The sequence below is a fragment of the Perca fluviatilis genome, chromosome 10 (assembly GCF_010015445.1).
Source record: "Perca fluviatilis chromosome 10, GENO_Pfluv_1.0, whole genome shotgun sequence".
Lineage (NCBI taxonomy): Eukaryota > Metazoa > Chordata > Actinopteri > Perciformes > Percidae > Perca > Perca fluviatilis.
The window spans coordinates 15620696-15642784 of NC_053121.1; the positions used below are offsets into that span (position 1 = coordinate 15620696).

General features: G+C 42.7%; 1 protein-coding gene across 1 annotated transcript; it reads right to left on the reverse strand.

The window, feature by feature from the left end:
• Window positions 1-318: 318 nt before the first annotated feature.
• LOC120566876 (synaptopodin) lies at window positions 319-17665 on the reverse strand. Its single transcript, XM_039813546.1, has 4 exons — window positions 17605-17665; window positions 11836-13147; window positions 5406-7474; window positions 319-3485 (listed from the first exon to the last, which is right to left on the reverse strand). Exons 2-4 carry the CDS (start codon window positions 12002-12004, stop codon window positions 2271-2273), a joined length of 3453 nt encoding a protein of 1150 aa, XP_039669480.1. The 5' UTR covers window positions 12005-13147; window positions 17605-17665; the 3' UTR covers window positions 319-2270.
• Window positions 17666-22089: the final 4424 nt, after the last annotated feature.

A 22089-nucleotide genomic window follows, 5' to 3' on the forward strand; every position in this document is an offset into this window, starting at 1 on the left:
AGTTATGTAAGGACCAGATGAAATATGAATACTTGTTCAGGTGGTACTGTACAGGATTACTGCAGTCCTAAATTTGTCACATATTTTTACCTTATTTACTCCAAGTACAATAAGGGTAAATGACTTAAATAAGCAAAAGACTAATTTAACAGTATTCATGTGTGTGTTGTAAATGAATTAATTCCACATTAATTAGTTTCATTTGGTACTGTATATTAAAAAAATACTAGTACAGCTTTCATTATTTTCAATTGTACAAGTATTTTAAGCACATGGTGTTATGAAGTATATTAATAACACAAGAGACAAACATACATATACATTATTTGAATTGGTGTGTCATCACTCTTTATTTAGCATTCATTTTCATACATCATACAGTTATGAATTGAGAGAAAAATTGGCTGTTTTGAAAATAAAATGCTGGCATGCAATCACAGAACCCACCCCAGAAAAATCCTGCATGCAAAACTCAAAAAATGCAATGATTATGTTCTGTTCTGTGAGGATTTCAGCTGTGTTTGGTTTGTCCAGAGGAGACACAGGTTGAAACCAATCCATGACAGTAATAGACTTAATCCTGCTGAAGGAGCCAGGTCACCATGTAGCAGGTGTCCCTGTCACTCAAAAGACACACAGAAGTAAATATTGAGAAATGTGCTGATGCTTTTGGCATGGATGTCAAGGAGTGAAGGAATAACCTGTTGTGTGTGCTGGTACAGGACTGGGCAAAATGAGAATGGTGTAAACAGAAAGCCAGATGTGGTTTGAAGGCTACAAGCCAGATTTACAGCTAATTGCCACCATAAAGGTATTGAATTGTGCAATAATATATTATTTGGATAATTATTTGCTGGTTTTATTGTGAATGACAAATTAAGTTTGAAACAATGCCAATTTAGCCATTGAAATGGAATGAACAGAAGTGCAAATCAATTATAAAAAGAAACTTCAGAAGTTAAAGAGAATGTACATTAGAGATATGTATTTAAAATACAATCCATTCCTCTTATCATTTTCTCAAAAACACAGATTAATACTTCACAACATACATTCTTCTAACCTTTTTTCAACAACGTTTTGTTGTACCTTCTCTTACAGTACATACGCATTTGCTCCTAAACCTCATCCAAATAGGCAATTTGTACAATAAGTACAGGCACAAAATATGTTAATCTGTTCCTCATGAAAGACATTACAGGTGGTCAGCAAAAGCGACAACACTTAAACTTAGGCATACAAACATTAACCACCAATATGAATGCTGCAATCAATATGCCATTTCATTTGCACATTGACAGCTAATATTTGTTCTTTGAATTGTTCATCAATATTTAAACTTCAGCAAAAAAAACTTTGGAATCTTTCTTTCTCCTGAATCATGGAAACAGTGTTTGAACAGGTGCGTCAATGCCCCATCGAACCTCCACACACAACTCTTCATCTCGTCATCTCTTCATCTCATTCTCTGTCAATCTGTCTGTAAAGATTACATTCGTTTTAGCAAATGCAGTACATAAAGCAACATATAACATACATAAAATAAGCTGTGTTAAATTGAATATTGCACTGCGATAATTATGCATATGATTGATTTCCCATTGATTAAAATGGATAATAAACTGTGGTGAATACTGTGACCATGTATGATAACGTGAATAGCAAGTGCCCCATCTACCACTGTTTTTTTTGTCATGGGTTAAATAACTCATTTTACCCAGTAGAATCTAAATCAATATTCCTTAACCAAATTACTGTATAGTTCAATGAGCTATATATATTTATACATTATTCATTCCATATGTCCCTTCTATACCTTAACATTTTTAAGTCTCTTCCCATTTGGACTTGCGTCAGACCAGCAATCATAATGATGATTCATTAATAACATTAAAAACAGATTTACTTAAACACTATTTAACCGGAACAGTGGCTGTCAATGTATGTATGTTGTAAAGGTGTAGAACGTGTATAATCTTTGGTTACTGTATTTTGAGTCTTTATGGTATGTAAGAAGCGTACAAGCCACAGCAACTGCGTTATGTAAAAAGCTTGTCCTTGTCAGTCCATGCTATGAATGTGAGTCATACAAAATACTAATACTACCTTGATACAATGTTTACCATTGTCCAGGATCGGTATTCAAAGTTACAGAAGGGTATTTTCTATTAGTCTGATGAAATGCCATCACAAACTCCTTTACTGGTTGATCAAATGCCCCAAAAGTCTATGAAACTGATTTCATGCTTGATTGCCTTTCAGAAACACCCTCACAGGTCAGTGGAGACGGTGGTTCTCTTCACCCTCAGGCTACCGCCCCAGCCGCGGGGACAGGTGTTGTAGGAGTGCAGGCCAGGCGATCGGAGGCCTGAGTCTTCAGACTCAACAGAGGCATCAGAGTCAGTGAGGGAGCGAGTGTTGTAGAGCCTCACAGGGGAGCAGATCCTCTGTGTTGGGGTTGGAGGAGGGCTGGTGAAGGTAGGGGACTGAGCCCCAAATGCCCGTGACTGGAAAGGGCTGATGGGTGGTTTGTGACAGTCGTAGCCATGGTGGGAATTCCCCAGAGGGGAGATTGGGAGGCTGTGACCGCTCAGTGCTCCAGGGGAAGGGCTGTTTTTACGTTTGGCTGCATTGATGATGTTCTTGGCCAGGAGGCGATGGTTGGCTTTAGAGTCTGGGTTATTAACAATGGGGGACATGCAGCGACTGTCTTTGGGTGGGGGAACAGGAGAGGTGGCAGAAGATGTGTACAGAGGTTTAGTGGCGGGGAAGGATAAACTGGTCTGAGAGAGTGCAGGAGACTGGGAACGTGAGCCCCAAGGAGGAGAGACAGGAGATGTGGCTGTAGATGTTTGGGTTGGTCTGGAAGTAGGAAGAAAGGGACTTTTGGAAGACTGGGTATTTGGGCTCACAATAGGGGACTGGCATCTTGATCCCCAAGGAGGAGAGGGGGATGTGGCTGTAGATGTTTGGGGGGGTCTGGACGTGGACATTGAGGTGACAGTGGATAATTGGGTATGCTGGCTGACCATTGGGGACTGGCATCTTGAACCCCAAGAAGGAGAAAGAGGGGAAGTAGTCGTAAACGTTTGTGATGGTTTGGAACCAGGAATGGAGGAGATGCTGGAGGAATGGGTACTCTGGCTCACCATTGGGGACTGACATCTTGAACCCCAAGGAAGAGAGCGTGAAGAGGTGGCTGCAGATGTTTGAGAGGATCTGGATGCTGCAGTGGAGGTAACTGGGGAAAATTGGATATTCTGACTGACCATTGGGGATTGGCATCTTGCGCCCCTGGGAGAGGATATAGGGGAAGTAACTGAGCGGCTAGAGATGGTGGTGGAGGGCCGATTAGTTTGGAGGCTGGGAGTCCAGGTCCCAGTAGCGGGGCCCTCTGGGCTGCTGAAACGTCTGGTGAGTCTGGGCGTCCTGGTTGGCGTGGGAGTCTCACTGGGGGTTTCAACTGGGGAGGATTCCTTTGGCGTCTATTGGACCATGACAAATAATATTTGTTTTAGATTCTTGGAAACGTACATTTGAAAACACACAAAACACAAGATAAGAGACATTTTTGTATAATGCTTGTACAACTTTGGTATAAATAAATGTCCTCATTAAGTAAATTCAAAGATTTTGATTTGACCATGACAAGATGTTTTGTTTTGCATTAACACACAAAAGACCAATTTTATAGTAAAAAAAAATTCAATTATACTAAATAAATCTGTTTTGGTAAAATAGTATTCATGTGTTCAATGTGAGCCCCAGTGGCATTCAGGTCATCTCTATGTGTTCCCTTCTTCTTCTTCATTAAGCCTGGCTGACAGCACCCATAGGCCCAGTCTTTAGTGTCTCTCTCACGTTACTGTCATCTGGCCTTCCTGAGGTGGTTAACCTTTACAGGGATATGAAGTTACCCAACTGCAGCACGAGCAGCATTTCATCTTGTGCACATACCCTACTAATTAACACCACTCGTGATAATAATATGAAGACTGTCTTTAGTGTTAGACTGAACTGCTGTGCTCAGTATCATGAGAAGTTATGGTCTTTTGAGGTTTAATGTTAATGTTCACATTTCAACAGTTAAGGCCCAGGTCAAAGGTCATTCCATTTGTCTGAATGTCTGAGCCCCTCAAGACCAACAAGACCAAGGGTCAGGCCTTTCTTATTAAAGTCTAAGATATCTTGCAATGCCAAGCTGAAATAATGATTTTCATTTAAAGGTCACATACTGTGTTCCAAAATAGATCTGTCTCTTGTGGCAAATTATCTGTGTACTCAACGGAGGCATAATGTTTATTGTGTTCCAAGTGTTTGCAGTGATTGCAGGAAAGGCAGGAAAGTGAAATCACGAACACGAAAGTGAAATTAATGGTTGAAAGAAGCCAGTGAAGTCAGGAAATGAGAAAAAGGAGAAAGAGGTCACAGCAGTGTGTTAGCATAAAGTTTTAATCAGAGAAGGAAAGACTCACGCTAACACAAAGAAATCAATCATAACAGACAGGATAACAGCAGAAGAGAGCAGTGAATCAAAGTTTAGGAAATGAAACAAACATAAACCCTGTAGTCTAAAACAACTGTGATTGATGACGTCTTGTAAATAAATACTCTTTTAAGTCACAAAAACAATATAGATGTAGGTCCATGATGCAAATTAGTATGCAGCCTGCAGATTTGAAACATTAAAGAATCCAAGTACACACCATATATTTAGGTAGAAAATGCTGAAAAGCAGAGTAAATTACCCTGAAGACATAAAGACATAAAAGGAGTTCTCTCGCTGCAACTTTAATGTCAGTGAGCGGCATTAAATTGCAAATCATAGATCATAAAGCAGATGCCAGACCATCTGTTAAAGTGCTTTGTTGAGCAGCAGCATCACCCTGGTGCCCACAGAGTTGAGAGACAAAGTGGAAAAAGTGTGATGTTAATTCTCATCAAATTTCAAAACGTATTGAAAATTAGAGTATTTTAGAACTGACGTGCTTAGCGGCTTTGCACGTTATCTGATTACATCAAGGCACATTTTTATTTAAACTGAGGGTAAATACTGCTCTTTATGTGTTTGTTACTGTGGAAAAAATACAATTAGAGAGTCACTTAACAATTAGGATGTATTTACTTAGATAAGGTCTGGCCCTAACTGCAATTATTATTGTGTTCTTAAACATTACATCAATTGCTTTCTGATACGTGAGGGTTAAAACGGATTCCACACGTTAAAAAATTCCACTCTGTTATATACCTACAATACAAGAGATAGTACTAGAAGAAGGCACGAGTTGAACAGAAAAGTTCAACAAACTGCTAATTTTAGCCATACTAAAATACGTTTCAGTTTTCCAACCATCCCTCTGATGTAAACACATTTTCTAAAAACGGTACAGAGAGGGTTTCCACACCTGTGGGGCAATCCCTGCCTTCTTGGCAGAAAACGTGGGCTTTGGTGCCTGGACCCCTGACCGAGGAGAGGACACTCGCTCTGGAGAAAAGGCAGGAGAGCTGATCCTTGGCTGGCCATAGGCTGGATTTGGTGGATATTCTGCTTCTCTTGTGGGGCTGAGAGGCAGCTGTGGAGACATACACTGGGTACTGTAGTGAGAAGGAGCATTATTAGGTAAGGAAGACTGTCTAGAGAAGGACTGGGTAGATATCAGGCTCTTGGACTGTGGTGCTCTTCTGGGTAGGGTACTGATGGGGTCCTTGGCTGGGTTAAGGATGAAGAGGGAAGAGGAAAGCTGGTAGGGCTGGTGCCTTGACAGGTCCATCTCTATCTTGGAGCAGCCATTTTCTAAAGGAGGCGGCTCTGGAATTGGCTCTGGTGCTGGAGCTTTTCCCCTTGGTTTTTGCTTGACTGCTTGTTGGGCCTTTAGGGTTTGTGAAAGCTGAGCACTCATGTCAGAGTTTTTAGCAATGGCCTTGACTCTGCCGGGCATGTTTGACGGAAACACCCAAGATGGTGGCAGAGACATGGTGGGAGAAGGAGACCTAATTTGTGCTGCATTTTGCTTCTCAACAACGTATTTTTCCATCCTGGACTGACGCTTGGCAAACAGCTCAGCCCCCTTTCCTGATACATTGGTGAGGGTCTGCTCTGGCCTGTGCTCTGCCCTCGGACGAGTCCTGGAGGTCTTGAGGCAGGAAGCCCACTCTGGAGCTTTTGTCTCCTCTGCCCTGTCCTCTTCCTTGGCGAGGAAGTTGGAGGCCTCTGCACCCAGCGCCAGCAACTCCTCCTCGGATGCTGGCTCAGGCACAGATCTGCATCCTTGCTTCTTCCTTTCATCCACCCCCTGCACCAGAGAGAGCAGCTCAGGGTTCGGAGCCACCACCGTCTTCTCTTTGAATGTGAACATTGCTTTCCTACTTCCCCTTCTAGCAGCACCCTCCTCAAGTATTCCCGTTTTGATCGGTGCTATCGGCTTCCTCTCTCCAGCAGGCTGAGGAACGAAGGTGGAGGGCTTTGGGGCTGTGGGAGGGCCATAATGGGGCATGGGTGGGTACTGAGATACAGAAGACACAGGGAACTGAGATGGTGGAGGTGAGGAAGGAGACATGACAGGAGACATAGGAGGTGGACTGGAGTAGTAGGCCTCCGGGGGTTGGCTTGTAAAGGCCGGTAGAGGAGGTGTGGGATATGACGGAGGCGGAGGTGGAGGTGAGAACGCCAAAGGTTGAGGAGCAGTGAAAGCAGGGAGAGGAGGAGTGTTGTAAGAAGGAGGAGGGGGAATGTCCATGACCGGGCTGGCTGCCTCTGGAGACTGCACCGTCAGCGGCGAGAAAAAGGGCCTGGCAGTTCGATTGATGATGGTGCTTGTCTGCTTGGATGTGGTAACAGACACCCTCTCAGGTCCAGAGGTACTGTGGCAGCCATTATGAAGCTTTCCAGTGGGAAGTGGCCCTGTGTGGCCCCCATTTAGCTCTGCTTCACCTTCAGTATGCCCCATCAGAACTGGATTAGTATAATGACTTCCAGGGGGAATTTCATCCTTGACTTTGTCCTCCTCATGGATTTTATCTCTTGCATTATCCTCTTCCTCCTGCTCTTCCTTGACAGGGAGGAAATGTCTCTCTTGGATAACACTGTCCTCCATGTCGTCTTCCTTGTAGAAATCCTTACCTGGTTCCTCCATGATACCACCCACTGAATGTACTCTCCCAGGTGGTGACAAGACTGGCTTGGTAGCGCTATTCTTAAAGTTCAGGTCTCTATCCTTTTCCTCAGTGCTCCTCTCTGCCCATGTTAGTTTGTTAAATGAGGGGTTTGTTTTCACATTCTCAGCTCTGCTCTCCCCTGACCCCTCTCCACAGCTTTCGAGCGTGAAGGCGCTGACCCTTTGCTTGCGCCGGTTAAAGAGCTGCACGCCTCTGGAGGTGGAGTTGGAAGGGACGGTGAGCTGTGCAGCGATGATCTGACTCCTGACACGAGCCTCCTTTAGCTCCTTGTCTGATAAACTGGCGCTCCTGGTCAGATCTGGAGTGAAAGAGAAAAGGAGAGAAAGTGGACAGCCTGATCAATGAGAGAAACAAGAGATTGATTGACTTTTCCCCCTTCACAACAGAGATGTTTGATTTATGATAAAAGGGACCATAACTTTGGGAGACTTAGCAATGTGCTGCAACTGCTGTTTAAACAAAGACAACTCCCTCAACATCTTATTAAAGCTCACCAAACGGCTTTTATGTACCAATAGAGAAAATCAACAAGGGCAAATTTTTAACAAGTCTGGGATTAAATATTCTCTTTAAAAACTGTTTATGCACCATATGGGTTTGATTTTTCTTTGCAGCGCTTTTGATTCCAAATAATCCAGCGAGAAAAATCGGCTTTGTGGACACTTGACTCAGCAGACAAAGAACTAACAGACGTAGGCGGAGAAACGTTTTAATAAGCTTGTTGTATAATGTTAATAAAAAGATGTCGGTCAATGTCTCCTACAGTACCAAACTAAATTGTTATTTGATGTTGCCGTTTTGCTGATTACCTTGAAATGATGTCTATGTTCAAATTGGCTGTTTGTTTTCTGAGCTTAAGAGCTCCATTCCAGGCAGCGGAGCTATTTCCTCTGCCATCTGCAGTAGTCCCTCCCTGAGCATTCCTCCACCGCTGAGAAAACTCCCTGCCTGAGCTTCCAACATGCCTTTGGTTTCTCTCTGTACTTAATTTCTGCAATACTGCAGCTCAAACCCTTAATAGACCATTTTTACAATCTACGGCTTCCAAAAATGACATCTTATACAATACTATACATCAAGTGTTCCCGCGTTAAATATAGGGACTACATCATGCCTCAAAGTTTACAAGAGGAAAATCAAAGCTGCATCTTTGCCTTTTTGTAAACAGAATAAAAACCGTGAGTTATAAATCTCTGATTGAGATTTTAAAGGAGAATAACTGGTTGTGGTGACACATCTGGTAGGTTATTCATCTAATTTATACAACTCTGACTGGTGGAATATATTCATATTCAGTCTCTCCTGGAGGTTTGTCAGACAGCTGGCACAGCCATGACTTTTTTTTTATCATTAATAAGGTGACGGATCTAGACAGCTACATCATTTGATCTAATCATGTGCCAATCACAATGATTATGAGTAAATCAATCACTTGTAAAGCTTTCCTATAGAGCTCATTCTGCATGCAGTTTTTCCTGGCACAGAGTATAAAGCTAACATGATCTTTTCCCCAGTAAAAAAGGAATAATATGCATCTGCCATTGATTTTACAGACTTTCAGTCTGCCCTCACAAAAATGTAATTAACTCTTTGTAGGTGACCCACGAGTTCCTTTTACATGAACCCATCTAAAGTTCAATAGCATATGTTTATCATCTCATTGTTTTAATATATAAAGAGGGACGATAGGGCCAATTTGGATTATGAACATTTGCAGTGCATTTTAAATGATACCCTTTGATGATGGTGGTGGTTATGGCTGCAGGGGGAATACATCAATGTCAGCATCAACTGTGGTTAATCAATCAACCTGACGCTGACAGAGGAAAGACAGACGGTGACACTATTAGAGGGAGATATATCAACCACCTTACATATTTGTGACAGCAATATAATAAGTATGAAAGCATTATTACACAACCCTTTAAACAAGCAGTCCTCTCACCACTATTGACATGAGCATAAATCACCTTCCTTTATAGACTGCTGCAGAGAACCTATCACACGGTATACTTAACTGTATACCTTTTATCAACATGGGTGGCAGTTCCACCACAGGCCCAAATAACATTTTTATTGGCCATTTCATTATTATAATTCAGACTACCTGTTTATACCAGAGCCGGAGCAGTGAGGCTTGAAATGAAATGCTCCCTCACTGTAAACACCTTTAGTACCTCCAGTGGGAGCCAGCCAGACTGGTTATCAAGTAACACGCAGGTGCAAATCCTATCAGTGATTCATAGAAATGACCGAAATAGTGAAAAAAAAGTAGCTTACTGTTTAATGGAATGTGGCATTTTGTTTAAGTTGAGTACATTTGTTCAGAAAAAAAGTTGGTCATTATCTGATTAAATGACACTTTGGCATTCCCAGTAGCCTAATATGTAAACTAATGGAGATGTTAATCAACAGCCAATTACATTTGGGTTGAAGAAATGAATTCATGTTCTTTAAGTTACAGCGCATGTTACAGATCTCATAAGAACATTATGACACAGAACAGTTCAAAAGTTCAATGACTTTGGATATAGCCTATATATATTTTTTCATTTACGAGAAAACAAATCACCTGTTTAAGTTTATAGACGGTAGCCGATGTCTTACAAAAAAAAAAACGCTGCTACTAACAAGTCAAATAGGCTATATCTTCACAAAACCGGCAAGCACAGGTTCTCCACTTTGCTCAAAGTTAACTGAACGTTGAATTTATCTTGCTTAGTGCCTGATCCCTTACCTCTTTCGTGTTCAAATTCAGAGCTCCGCTGTTTTGTTGTACTTCCACAAGAGTTTTCAATTTAACTGCGTCTGATCGCTTTCACACCCCCTTTCTGCTGCGAGACACGGGATCGGATTTCTTTTTCTCCGCAGTCCGGCACACAGGCAGGCACACAGGCAGCCAGGGAGGGAGGTGGTCTGTATCTGGAGGCTGTGCTGTCTGTCATTCAGCCTCCAGCTCGGTTTCACTTTTTCAAATGTGCACCTCCACCATCCACAGGGTTCCCCCGTAATTACAAAAACGGAGACATGCCTCTAAGGAAAGAGCTCAGGGCTTCTGTTGCCAAAGTATTGATGTTTTCCTAGTTGCACACACAGACTTCCCTTTGTTTTGACAGTTCTGGAAAGGTGTCCAATCAATGGCAAGTATTGAGCGACTTATCTCTGTCTAATGTCCTGTGATGGCAAGAAGAAGTGTCTGACCAAAGATACTTCGGTATATGTATGGATTAGACCACTAAGACTCCAGAGAGCCAGCTCCTGACCTCTGCTGCCCTCCGTGTGTCTGTCTGTCTGGATATCACCATGTAAGTGTGTGTTTATTGTGCACTTTCCCCCAACCAAGTGTCTGCCCTCTCTGAACCGTCTGGGCCCTAAGCTCCAACCTGCAAGCCCACAATAGGAATTTCCTGTCCTCCAGCAGAGACAAAACTCAGCCCTCGGCGATGATGCAAGAGCCTCCACATCTCATTGTTCACCCCCTCTTTCTTTCCCTACCTCATCCCTCTGCCCTCCGTCCCGTCCCCTCATCCCTGCGTGGGTGAGAGCGAACGGCAAACTGCTCCCACAGAGGGAGGATTTAAATCAGGGGGCCAACCCTGCATTTGTGTATCAAAGGTCAGATTACCCTGTCGGATGTTATCTTTCTCCGGGCGATGGCTGTGGGGTGAGCAGGATGACAGCACCAGCCCCCATGGGTGATGTGTGTGAAGCGGTATGGAAAGACAAGGATTAACAGGGGTCCTGGGATTTTACCCGACTGAATGTGACTTTAAACTCTCAGTGGGGGAAATAAAAGACCAAGCTCTGCTGCTCGCAGTGTTACTTTTGTGGAGTTACGAAATGTCTCTGCAGAGGTGCAGTCGACTATTGACTTGTGCTTCTGTGTTGTTTTTGGGTGATCTGTGTTCCATTTGAGGAAACTAATTAGCGAGTAATGAGTGATGGGAACAGTTTTGGAGGTAGAGAGGCTATAGATCTATATCAGGTTATCTGATGGCCATGACCTTTTTTGTTATGCTTCCTCACAACACAATGTCTTTCAACTCTCTTTGAATATTATATCTGACAGACCTGTCACAGCCCAGAGGTAATTATCTTTCCAGCTGAGTATTTGTTTCAGTGCTTTTCCATTTTGCCATTTAACAACAAAATGTTGTTAGTGTTATTAAGATTTTTTTTCATACTAATTTTGGGGTGGAGGTTGACAGCTGTGAAAGTAAAAAGAAAAAAGAAGTTTCCAAACAGCTTTTGCCCCAAGTTAGCCCTTTATTGCCAGTGGCTGTGTTGTATATTAAGACTGGCCTTTAGCAGGGATGCATGATTGCATTTCCATTGCTGTTAGGGCAGCCTGTATTTTTACGGCATGGAAACAGATGTTTCATAGAGAGCTTCGCTGTGTCAAGTTGCACTGAGGAGGCAGGGCTGCCTGTTTTCTCTATTTGCTGTCTACTCACCCTTAGTTATAGGTTTTCTGATATGATGATATACTGCAGTTCAAGCCACACTGTAGCATTAAGGCAGCACTGCAAACAAACCACCGGAAATGTATTTACAACTACATTTCTGTGTAATGAAGTAATATAGTAACAATACACTTTCTTGCTGCTGCCTGGGCTCCCCGAATAAGGACGGCAAAACGCCAGATAAACAAACGCTTACTTGTTTTCCGGCTCATCTGTTCTTTGTTGAATCCTGTTGTCTCCCGTGATGCATTGCACTCTGTCCCAGGAGTGTGCATGTTTTGTGTTGCCTGGAGAGGTTTTCTCAATCCTCCTGGACTCCAGCTCACTCCTCTCCTGATAGACGTATGTCCCTTCTCCATCTCCATCGCCACGGTGAAATGCTTCTGCTGCAGCAAAAAACAAAAGCCCTCGGCAGGGAGCTATGTGAGCGTTTCGTTCCAGTCAGTCGTTCCAGATGGGAGATGAAAGTTTTAGTCCTTGCTGGCAGGAAGTGAATGTGTTTGGAAAAACAAGAAAACACACAAAAATGGACAAGGAAAGGAGTAGCTTAGCTTTCCAAGTTGCTGCTTCCGGTTTTGGCTCCCCTTTCAGCAATAATCCTTCCAAATGTTGTCCTGCAGTCAGCTGAAATTTGACGGAAAAAGTGCGCTCTTACTTTGGTGTTCATGAAGTATTATTCTTGATCTAACAGGACCTCCCAGGAGGGTCAGCTCCGATGTGCCTTGGATGAGTTCCCATGGACAACTGCCAAGAAAATTGCACAAGTTTTGTTGTGGTCTGTTGAAAATCTGGCAAAAAGGGCTGAGAAACAGTCTCTCCAGAATCTCTCCAATACTCCTTTTTTTCTTTCCCAGACGTTGCTCTTCCTCCTCGGCTATTTTGGTCACCAAAACATGCTTTTCGTCTGTGTCCCAATCTCCAGCCCGCAGATTATTTTTCTTTCGGAGAAAAGGATCAGACCTTTATCTTGGAGATCATAACTCTACAGTGACGTGAATGGGAACTGTGTATATGGCAGCTTCCTGCTGTTAGGTGCATGTGAGGAATAACACTGCACTCTGGAAAGGTCATTCCAGAGACTGTTTTGTATTCAGAGCTCCAATATATTCAATTCAAGTTGCTTTATTCTGGTGTTCTGTGTTATTTCTTATACATTAAAGCCAGACACAGCCTCTAAAGGAAGGATGCTCAATTTTGTTCTTTTGTTTATTCGCAAAACCACAATTGAGAAGGAAAGTTCTTATTTCTTCTGGTGGTAGTTTTGATCAATACTGAAATGCATCGGCACACTACAACTAAGAATTCATCACGAATAAAGTAATCCTGCGGTCGGCAGCTCCACCATTCAGATTGCCAGTTTGTTTGTTTTGCTCCTTGTAGGAAAGATTTGATGTCTGGGTTCTGATCGTTCACCCAGTCTGTAAAAAAATGTTATTGTTTGGCGGACCAGACTTCAGCTGTAGATGATTAACTAATTCCTCTCCGTGTCCATTTTTGTCCAGAACCACCTGCAAAAAAAGAGACATATGCAGGTTAAAATTCAGTTATGCACACTTTTCTTCAATTAGGCCTATGCTATTTAAATGTGACATTTGCAAAGACAAACGCCGAATGTAACATCTACCCACAACTTTGGCAAACTGCAGCTTTGGCAAACAGCTGGTACAAGAATCCTACTCGATTATTCCATCATCACCCTTTGTGTAATGACATGAGTTTCAACCCACTGCTTTGTACAGGATTTAAAGTATTATCTGTGATAATTTCAAGAAAGCAATCCAAATGACCTGACCTTTGTGCTGACAGAGAGTCTGCAGTTTTTTAACAAATTTGGAGAGGGTGACTCCAAAAAGAAAGAACAGTGACTTTAAGAACATTTTAAGTTTGGCTCATCTGATACTTCTAGTGAACATTGGTTTACTTCCAAAAAGCATAAATCTCAACCTGTCCATTTTTGAGACAACTGAAGTCCAATTCTCTGTCTTCAAAGATGAAGATCAGCCTTCTCACTTTGAACTGTATTCAGACTAAAAGGGTGGAAAAGGAAGTGAGGAGACGCCTTTATAAATGTCTGAACGTGATAAACTCTGTTCTCTGTGATGTCTCCAAAGACGGAAGAAGGCCACAATTTATTAATGCTTTAAGGTCAAAAATATGTATTAAAACTAGACTTTTGGGGGGCCTAAACAGGATTTGGTTTGGGGACTCTCCACATTACACAACTTGTGTATTGTAAATATTAGTTTAAGCACTCATAATGTACAAATACGCATTTAAAGACTAATGTGAGACCTATTAGCAGCAACACTATCTTTAAAGGTCCCATGACATGGTGCTCTTTGGATGCTTTTATATAGACCTTAGTGGTCCCCTAATACTGTATCTGAAGTCTCTTTCCCGAAATTCAGCCTTGGTGCAGAATTACAGCCACTAGAGCCAGTCCCACAATGAGCTTTCCTTAGGATGTGCCATTTCTGTGTCTGTAGCTATTGAGGAGGAGAGAGAGGGGGGGCAAGGTGGAGGGTGGGGGTGTGGCCTTGACCAACTGCCACTTTTCTCGTTTGAAAGCCATGATGTCTCTCTCTCATGGGTTGGCCAAATTCTCTGAGCGGGCAAAGCAGAGAAAGGGGAGGTAACCTTGCTTGTTATGACCTCGTAACAAGCAAGATTCCAGAACAGCTCATCTGAGCTTTCATTTTCTCAAAGGCAGAGCAGGATACCCAGGGCTCGGTTTACACCTATCACCATTTCAAGCCAATTGGGGACCATAGGCAGGCTGGGGGAACTCATATTAATGTTAAAAAACCTCATAAAGTGAAATTTTCATGACATGGGACCTTTAAATAGACCGGCTCTGTTATGGGCTCTATTGTGGGACATTTCAAGCGCTCTTGGGAGCCCTTTGGTAGCCACGGGGCCCTAAGCAGCCGCTTAGTTCGCTTATGGGTCGGGCCAGCTCTGTACAGAATGCTGAGAAAGTGAATGTGGATTAAAGATTTCCACGCAGCAAGGAGCAAAGAAACAAACAAAGATTTAAATGTCCTACATTGACATCTGTGGCATCCATCCCTCTCATGTGATAAAGCATTTCATTAGATCCACAGTGTCACGTTCCCCCTTCAAAGCTAATAATCCCCACTGGCAAAGTGTGTAATGATAAGCCAGTGTTTGCACGTCTCTCTCCTTGATCAGACTTGCCTCTCCTTGAAGCTGATGGCATTTGTTTTTGCTCCTGAGTCACCGCTGGAACACTCAGGAGTGGGAGCGCTGTGCAGGGAACTACACATATAATCATTATTTTCCTTAGAGGCATAGCAGCCACGCTCACATTCACCTTTTTCTGAAGGTGTGAACTTGTTTGCATCCCTTGGAAGATTGTTTTGTGTAGACGCTCTTCCTCTGGCATGACAGCTGAGTCATGACAGTCTGTAGGAGGAGTGCTGATGGGCCTCCTGAACACAATCAACCCAAACAAAACACTGGCCCACCTCCCTCCAGAAAAGAAACAACACTTACTGGCGTGATCGTGTCAAGTGAGAAGGGATGAAGGCCGGTATTGTTTAGACACACTGACAACAGCTCTTTGATTCCCCCAGATGTGCTTGGATCTATCTGGACCCCATTCGGAGACTGACATTGTCTTTTTAGATTAGCACCTCATCATGCTACATTTTCTTTATTCACAGTTGTCTTTGTTGTTCCAAGATTCCATGTTTACTGTAATCGATGAGTACAGAGAGGTGAACATATGTTGAGGGCGTGTCCTAACGCTGCTGTACCGGATTGATTAAAATACGGTTTGATTACTTGTCTTTGATCCGGTCTGCAAATATTTGTTAACCGCCTGACAAAGAACAGCTGTAGGTACTCAACACTGACATGAGCAGAGATGCAGACTTAGCTAAAAAAAAAACTCTGGACTTTTTTTTTTTTCATTGGTCCCAGCTTGTTAATAATATCCAGCTTGCTTGTTGTATTTGTGATCTCTACCCCACTCCAACTGATTTTATCTACTTGCCATACCTGAGATCTGATGTCATCCCTCTTTCCTCCCATCCTCCAATTACCTTGAAGTTCGTAATTTATTTTTAATTTTGTACAGTGCACACCTGTCCCACCCCCGCACAGCTTTCCTGCGCTACCCATTGACCTCCATGATTAGAGCCAGGGATATCATTTACAGTCTGGCCCGTAGGCCACTTTCGTGTGTAATCACAGAGTTCCTGTACACCGTCAACATATGACGGATCCATACGTGGACAGCAAATCTATCCCACGGCTCTCTGCAGCATGTCTCGCATAGTGATGACGCACAAAAGAAATGGCTTTGGCAGCCGCACAAACTGTAATCATTCATTTGTCCCTCATGGCCGTTGTCTTGTACATTTATTACACATCTGCATCAATAGCCAACTTGTAGACAGCATGTCAGCCACCTTATAACTCATATACTGCATGCATTTTCACCTCAGGTATGTAATCTGTACACCATCAGTTGCTCTGGGCGCACATGTGTTGGTGTATGTGAGCTGTGTGGATGTCAGGTGAGTGTGCATTCCACCTACTGTAAGACTTAAAAGTGTATCAGTTACCAAGCTTACAATGAGGCATCTGGTCACAACAGTCAAGCAATTGACTGGCAAGCCTTTATGATTGAATCCCTTCGGGGCAGAGCTCCTACACATCTGTTATCTCTTTCCTTTTTGCCCAGATCCTTTACAGTATGGCAAGCAAAAATCATTTAGCCGTAAATGGCTTTAGTAAGGCCCTTTGCTCTGTCTCTCGCTCTTGCTCAGACAAAGAACCATTCAAGGGCCCTCACAGCACTACGAAATAATTTTGGGTAGTGCTCCAAAATTGGCATTCCTGGTTCATAATTCCTCAGGAGGCTGTGATAGTCAACATGCCTCAGCTTGTGCTGGCTGATGACTGACATCTAACACACACTGCAAGGAACAGACTCCTATAAAAGTCACAAATGTCTCTGTTTCCCTTTCCACTTTTAGGAATGGTGCAATCATAAATCATGCAGAGGACAACCTTGTAATAAAGTGACTGCTTCATGTAGCGCTCATCCTAGTCTCAGAGTCGCAGGTGGAGAACATCAAGAGGCAACGATAAAAACTGTAAGTAGGTGTGTATGATCTGGTGCCAAGAGGGGGGACCTTCTCAAACATCTAATTTGAACTGTTAGACATCAAAGGGGGAAAGTACAAGCACTTTTAAAAATTTAAAATGTGTGCAAACAATATAAACGCTGCAGGAATTATTTCCTGGGTGGTACTGACTTTAAGCATTGTTATTCTCTTCACAGTAAGACATTTGGCAAAACAAGTTTTCTACAGTTTCAAAGCACCTTCTGTCACAGCATTCTAAACGGGTATCATTAGTGAATATATCTATGGTAACGTATGGCTGAAGAAAACCTTCAGTTGCCCCCCTGTAAAGAAGTTAATGGGCCTCACCTGTTGTGTTAACAGGAAACAATTACTTATATATGTAAGTCAATACAGCTCCAGCCAGGTCTTTCATTGGATACACCATCTAATGTTACACAGTGCAGTTCAAGTCTATAACCTGGCTACACAGCAGGCACCACACGGTCAGGACAATAGGCGCGGATATCAGTGACCACAGTGCTAATGTAGCCAGTCAACCTCCTTCTGCAAGTCTGCAGCCTGCACGGAGTGGGGGGGGTTCTGGGGGAACAGCGGCCACAGATGTTTGTCATCCACTCAAACAAAGACTTTCAAAGTTTCCCTCCACTTCTGCTTCAGTTCACTGCATTTCCCCTGCACTCTCTCTCCCGCTCCAAACAAAGATAGTGTCTTACCCCGTAAAGCTAAATATAATGGGCTGCAGGTGACAAAGTCTGCAGCAATCACAGTTTCACAGCGACAGATAAAATTCCAGCATTCAGTGCTCCTTCCTGTTTGGTGTGTGTTGGTTTAGTCGTGTTGCTCACCTGTACTCCGGTGGGTCTGGCTGTGTGAGGCAGCGAGTGTGTGTACTGCCCCTTTTCAGTTCCTACAACTCTGCACACACAACTCCCCCTTTTACCTCTCCTCTCTCCCTCTCTCTCTCTCTCTCTCTCTCTCTCCTCTCCCTTCTCTCTCTCAATTGAAGCAGACGAAGGATGAGGGTGGGAGGGGGTCAGTTGGAACACAGAAGGCTCTTTGTCTGGGATCTTTTCATATGGTTTCCTTCAAGCTTGCATACTGAACACATTATGCTATAATATATTTTCATATTCAGCACAGGGATGTTGAGGGACCAGTGCACCCCCCACCCCCAACCCTCTTTTCCTTTCTTAACTCATTTTCCCGACATGCACACCGGGAAGAGAAATCCAAATAAAGAGTGAAAACTATGCGAGAAAAATTTAGACGAAGTTCCTGCTAAACCCACAGAAATTGTGGATGCAATCCCTGGCTGCTTTTGAATAATAAAACTCAAACACAGACTTAAAGAAACATCAGCTACAAAGAGCCTACAGGGCTTTTTACCATGTGTGCAGATTGCTCAGAACACACAACTCATGGACAGTTACATTCATATTTGATCTACAGTACACAACTTGTAGCCACTCTGCAGGGATGTTAATCCTAAAATTATGATCTAATCTAACTTCTGATCTCCAAACATTGATTTATGCAAAAGATCCCACAAGAGCCATGAAATGTCAGTGACATCTGGTTTATTGTATATTGTCTGAGGCTTAGAAATGTTTACATCTTTTATATCTTTTTATATGTGCAGTTTTCTGCAGAGAAACATTTGGATGTATTTCGCTCATCTTTAACATCATTGAATCTTGAAGGCCCTCAGATGAGGACTGGCTGTGGGCACTGGGTTGCACAGTGGAGACTGCATGGCTGGTTTAACAGTGTTTTAAGCCCCCAACGTCTCCTTTCAGGCAGCGCTACCTGGAAGGCACTAGGATTAGGCAATGGTTATGGTTATGGTTAGGTGCCTTGAAGTCAACGGTGGCAGCGCTGTCTGGAAGGAGACGTTGGGGGCTTAAAACACCATTGAGCGCATGGCTGAGTAATATAGTGGAAAAAAAATGTGTGTTGAACAGCTGCCGAGATTTAGGAGTATCATCTTAATCTCCTTTCAGACATAGGATAAGCTAACTTTACTTAATGGTTGCGGTTCACCACTCTTTCAAACAGTAGGTCACACAGAGTTTACCAACCTCTACTTCCCAAATCAGTTTGGATCATTTTCAAAGCATTCTCCAGCATCTTTTATGACTCTGAAGGTGTTTTTGGTGATGATTTTGATGTCATTTGTTTATCTGAACTTTTCTTTTTCACCAGCTTTCCTCACCTGATGGATGGTGCTGCTAAACTGCTCAGACAATCCATCACCTCAAGGCCACTTTAAGTAACGTCTTAGCACTGCCTCTTCTCCTCCTTCAAGACTCCTTCCCTCTGCTCTCGCTCTCCCTCTCTGTATTCTTCTGTCATTTTCTTCTCTTTCCTCACACATCTGTCAGCCCAGATCGATTTTCCTTCTCTTCATCTCTGTATTTCCTTTCTTTATAGTCTCACTTTAGGCTACCTATTCCTATTCCCCCCCTTCAATCTCCCTCTCTTCATCACCATTCCTGTGTACGCTCTCCTTTGCCACAACATCTCCTGACATGTTTATATGTGCAAGACCCCATGCAGCTGGGAGAGCAGCCATTAGCCGGCGTCTATCTTTCCTTTCCCCCTCTGCCTTTTCAGTGGCCTGTGCTCTATTGGCGTGTCTCTCTGAAGGGCAGCTGTGTGTGTGGGAGAGCAGGGAGCGGAGGGGAAATGTAAGCGCACATTCCTTCAGAAGAGGGGCTTTTGCTGCAAAGAGAGTGTTGTGGAATTTCCTAAGAGATCTGGTTTGCATTCCCTCTCAAGTCGGATCCATCTACAGAAGTTATTAGAGAGCGTTGGCTACAGCCGAGGCCTGCATTGATTGGAATCATACACAGGCCCCTCTCTGCTTTCTTGCTCACCATACCAACCCTCAGCTCATCCCTCTGGATGTAATGGGATACAGCCATGGGGCTGTTCAAAGGCACAGCTTCAGTATAAACACAGAGAGAGAAAGAGAGAATATTCATGCTTGTGGATGTTTTGATGGGTAGATGTTTCTCATTGATAATGCTGCGCAACTCAGTCGAGCTCACATCTCATAAGAGTACAACTGCATACTGACAGTGTTGATTACCAATCTTCTGGGATACGGTATGTATGCAGGACTAATTCGGTTAAGGCACACTCATGTTTCAGCGCTGCCTCTGTTTATTTTCAGTCGACCAGACATCTGTATTTCTCATAAACTACCTCAGAGGGTGTTGTGGTCTGAAGCAGAGATGAATAAAGCCTGGTAAAATGAGGGTGTGTCCACTTGTGGTTTGATGATGTAAACTACTGTAAGGCTTCATTAGAAAGAGACACTCCAAAAGTCTAATTCCCAGTGGTGGAAAGTAACTAAGTACATTTACTCAAGTACTGTACTTAAGTACAATACTAAGGTACTTTACTTGAGTATGTTCATTTTCTGCTTCTTCATACTTCTACTCCACTACATTTATTTAATAACTTGTGTTACTATTTAACGACCCCGGATAAGCGGACAACGATGGATGGAGTTACTATTTACCTTGCAGATTCAGATTAATGAGACAAAATATAATCAACAAATAAATTAAGATATATTATTATAGGTTATGATAAAACTTCCTCGGGGGATTCACCAGCACTTAAAGTAGTTTGAAATTAGCCCCACCAACAGCTCAAAGTGATGTACACATTCATGCATCAATGATTGTAATCTATTAATATAATATGAAAGGGGCGATTCTGCATGAGTACTTTTACTTTTGGTACTTTAAGTACATTTTGATGCTAATACTTTTGTACTTTTACTCAAGTAAAAAACTGAATGAATGACTTTTACTACTTTTAAGTACTCCTGTACTGTTAAGTACAAGAAGTCTTCCACCTCTGCTAATTTCTAGCTTGGATGTCAGCCTGGCGCCAGCTAATATATTCAACCCACACAAACTCCCCAAATCATATATATACACTAAATATACTCCATCGTGGCACAAGTCCCACTACGACATAGTTTAGTGGTCTAAATTGCTTCCACAGACTGGGCAGGGCATCAGAGCTGCTAGTGCACCCTGGAGTCCTTTTGTTGTTGTGTGTGCGTCTACATTGTGTGTGTGCGTTCATTTATGAACTGTATGTGTTTGGCAGACTTAGACCCATAGCACCAGAAACATACGGTGGGAGCCCCTGTGCACCAACACACAGACTGAGCCTGAGCCCAAACCACAATCAGCTGGCTCAGTCTATCTGTCTGTCTGTTTGGGTAATGTTGCAACACAGGCAGAGCCAACGATGCTATTTACACATAACAAAAAATCTAATCAGCTATATGGCAACATCACCTTCTTCCTAATATGTTCTTGGCAACAATGCTGCTCAGACATGAGGGAATCTGAAACAACTGCAAATGAATGTCACAGGCTTGCCCTGGACACAATCACCGTTTCCTTCACTGCCAGCTCATCTGGTTTTGATTTGTAATATTTTAATGTAATAAATTTCTGGTTGTGATTCAGTTTAATATCACAATCATCAGTGTTCACATGGCTCCCGGTAGCCAAATCAAACAAACACCGGATGTGTCAAAAAAAAGAAGTTTGGGGAGTTTGATTTAGTCTCAGTTTATTAGTGGAAGAACAAACATGCATTTTGAGTCTTTGTTTCCATATATGGACACCAGAAGACCATGTATGTCACATTTTAAAAGCTAAATGAGTATCTTTTAAGTGAAAATGAATTAACATAAAAGGTAGGCATCACAGATCAGTGATTTGGCTGTGAGCAGCAGTACACAACAAGAGGTCTTTCACATCCAGTCAAGGTTGTAATCTGTACAGGACATTACTTAATTCAATGGAATGTCCTGCAACATGTATTCCTTATTCACTCTATTGCAATGTTAAGTGTTAAAGAATAAATGGAAGTGGGTGGGAGCTCAAGTATTTAAAAAAAAAAAAAAACACACACTCACACATACTGTAACTTTGCTGAAGCCATGCTTTATCTCTTCTATGCTACCTCCTTCCAGCCAATCAGGTTTCAGCTCCCAAATTATTAAACCTGCACTTTTCATAGAAGCCCTTTATCCATCAAATCAGCATATGGATCAATAGATGTGACATTCCCGTCTGATTTGGTTCAGTTCAGCCCATTTCCATCTAAATGCCTTTCTGCTTAGTAGCCAGGCTGCTCTGCAGATGGAATAGGAACAAGGCAGGAATTATTCTCCTAACAAGAGGCTCACTCTTTGTTTGGATCAACGCTCTGCAGAATGTAATCAAAATTTACCGGGAGACAAAAACAAAATGCCAAACACTGATCTGGTTCACTGCCACGCAAGCTAAGGACTT

What these genes read in the sequence shown, in the direction of transcription:
- LOC120566876 (XM_039813546.1), bottom strand. Translation starts at nt 12,004, where the DNA reads ATGGAGATGGAGAAGGGACATACGTCTATCAGGAGAGGAGTGAGCTGG. An exon ending in ACAGATGAGCCGGAAAACAA is followed by an intron (nt 7,475 to 11,835) that starts GTAAGCGTTTGT and finishes CTTTCACTCCAG; the next exon opens with ATCTGACCAGGAGCGCCAGT. An exon ending in AGGCAGGGATTGCCCCACAG is followed by an intron (nt 3,486 to 5,405) that starts GTGTGGAAACCC and finishes ATGGTCCAATAG; the next exon opens with ACGCCAAAGGAATCCTCCCC.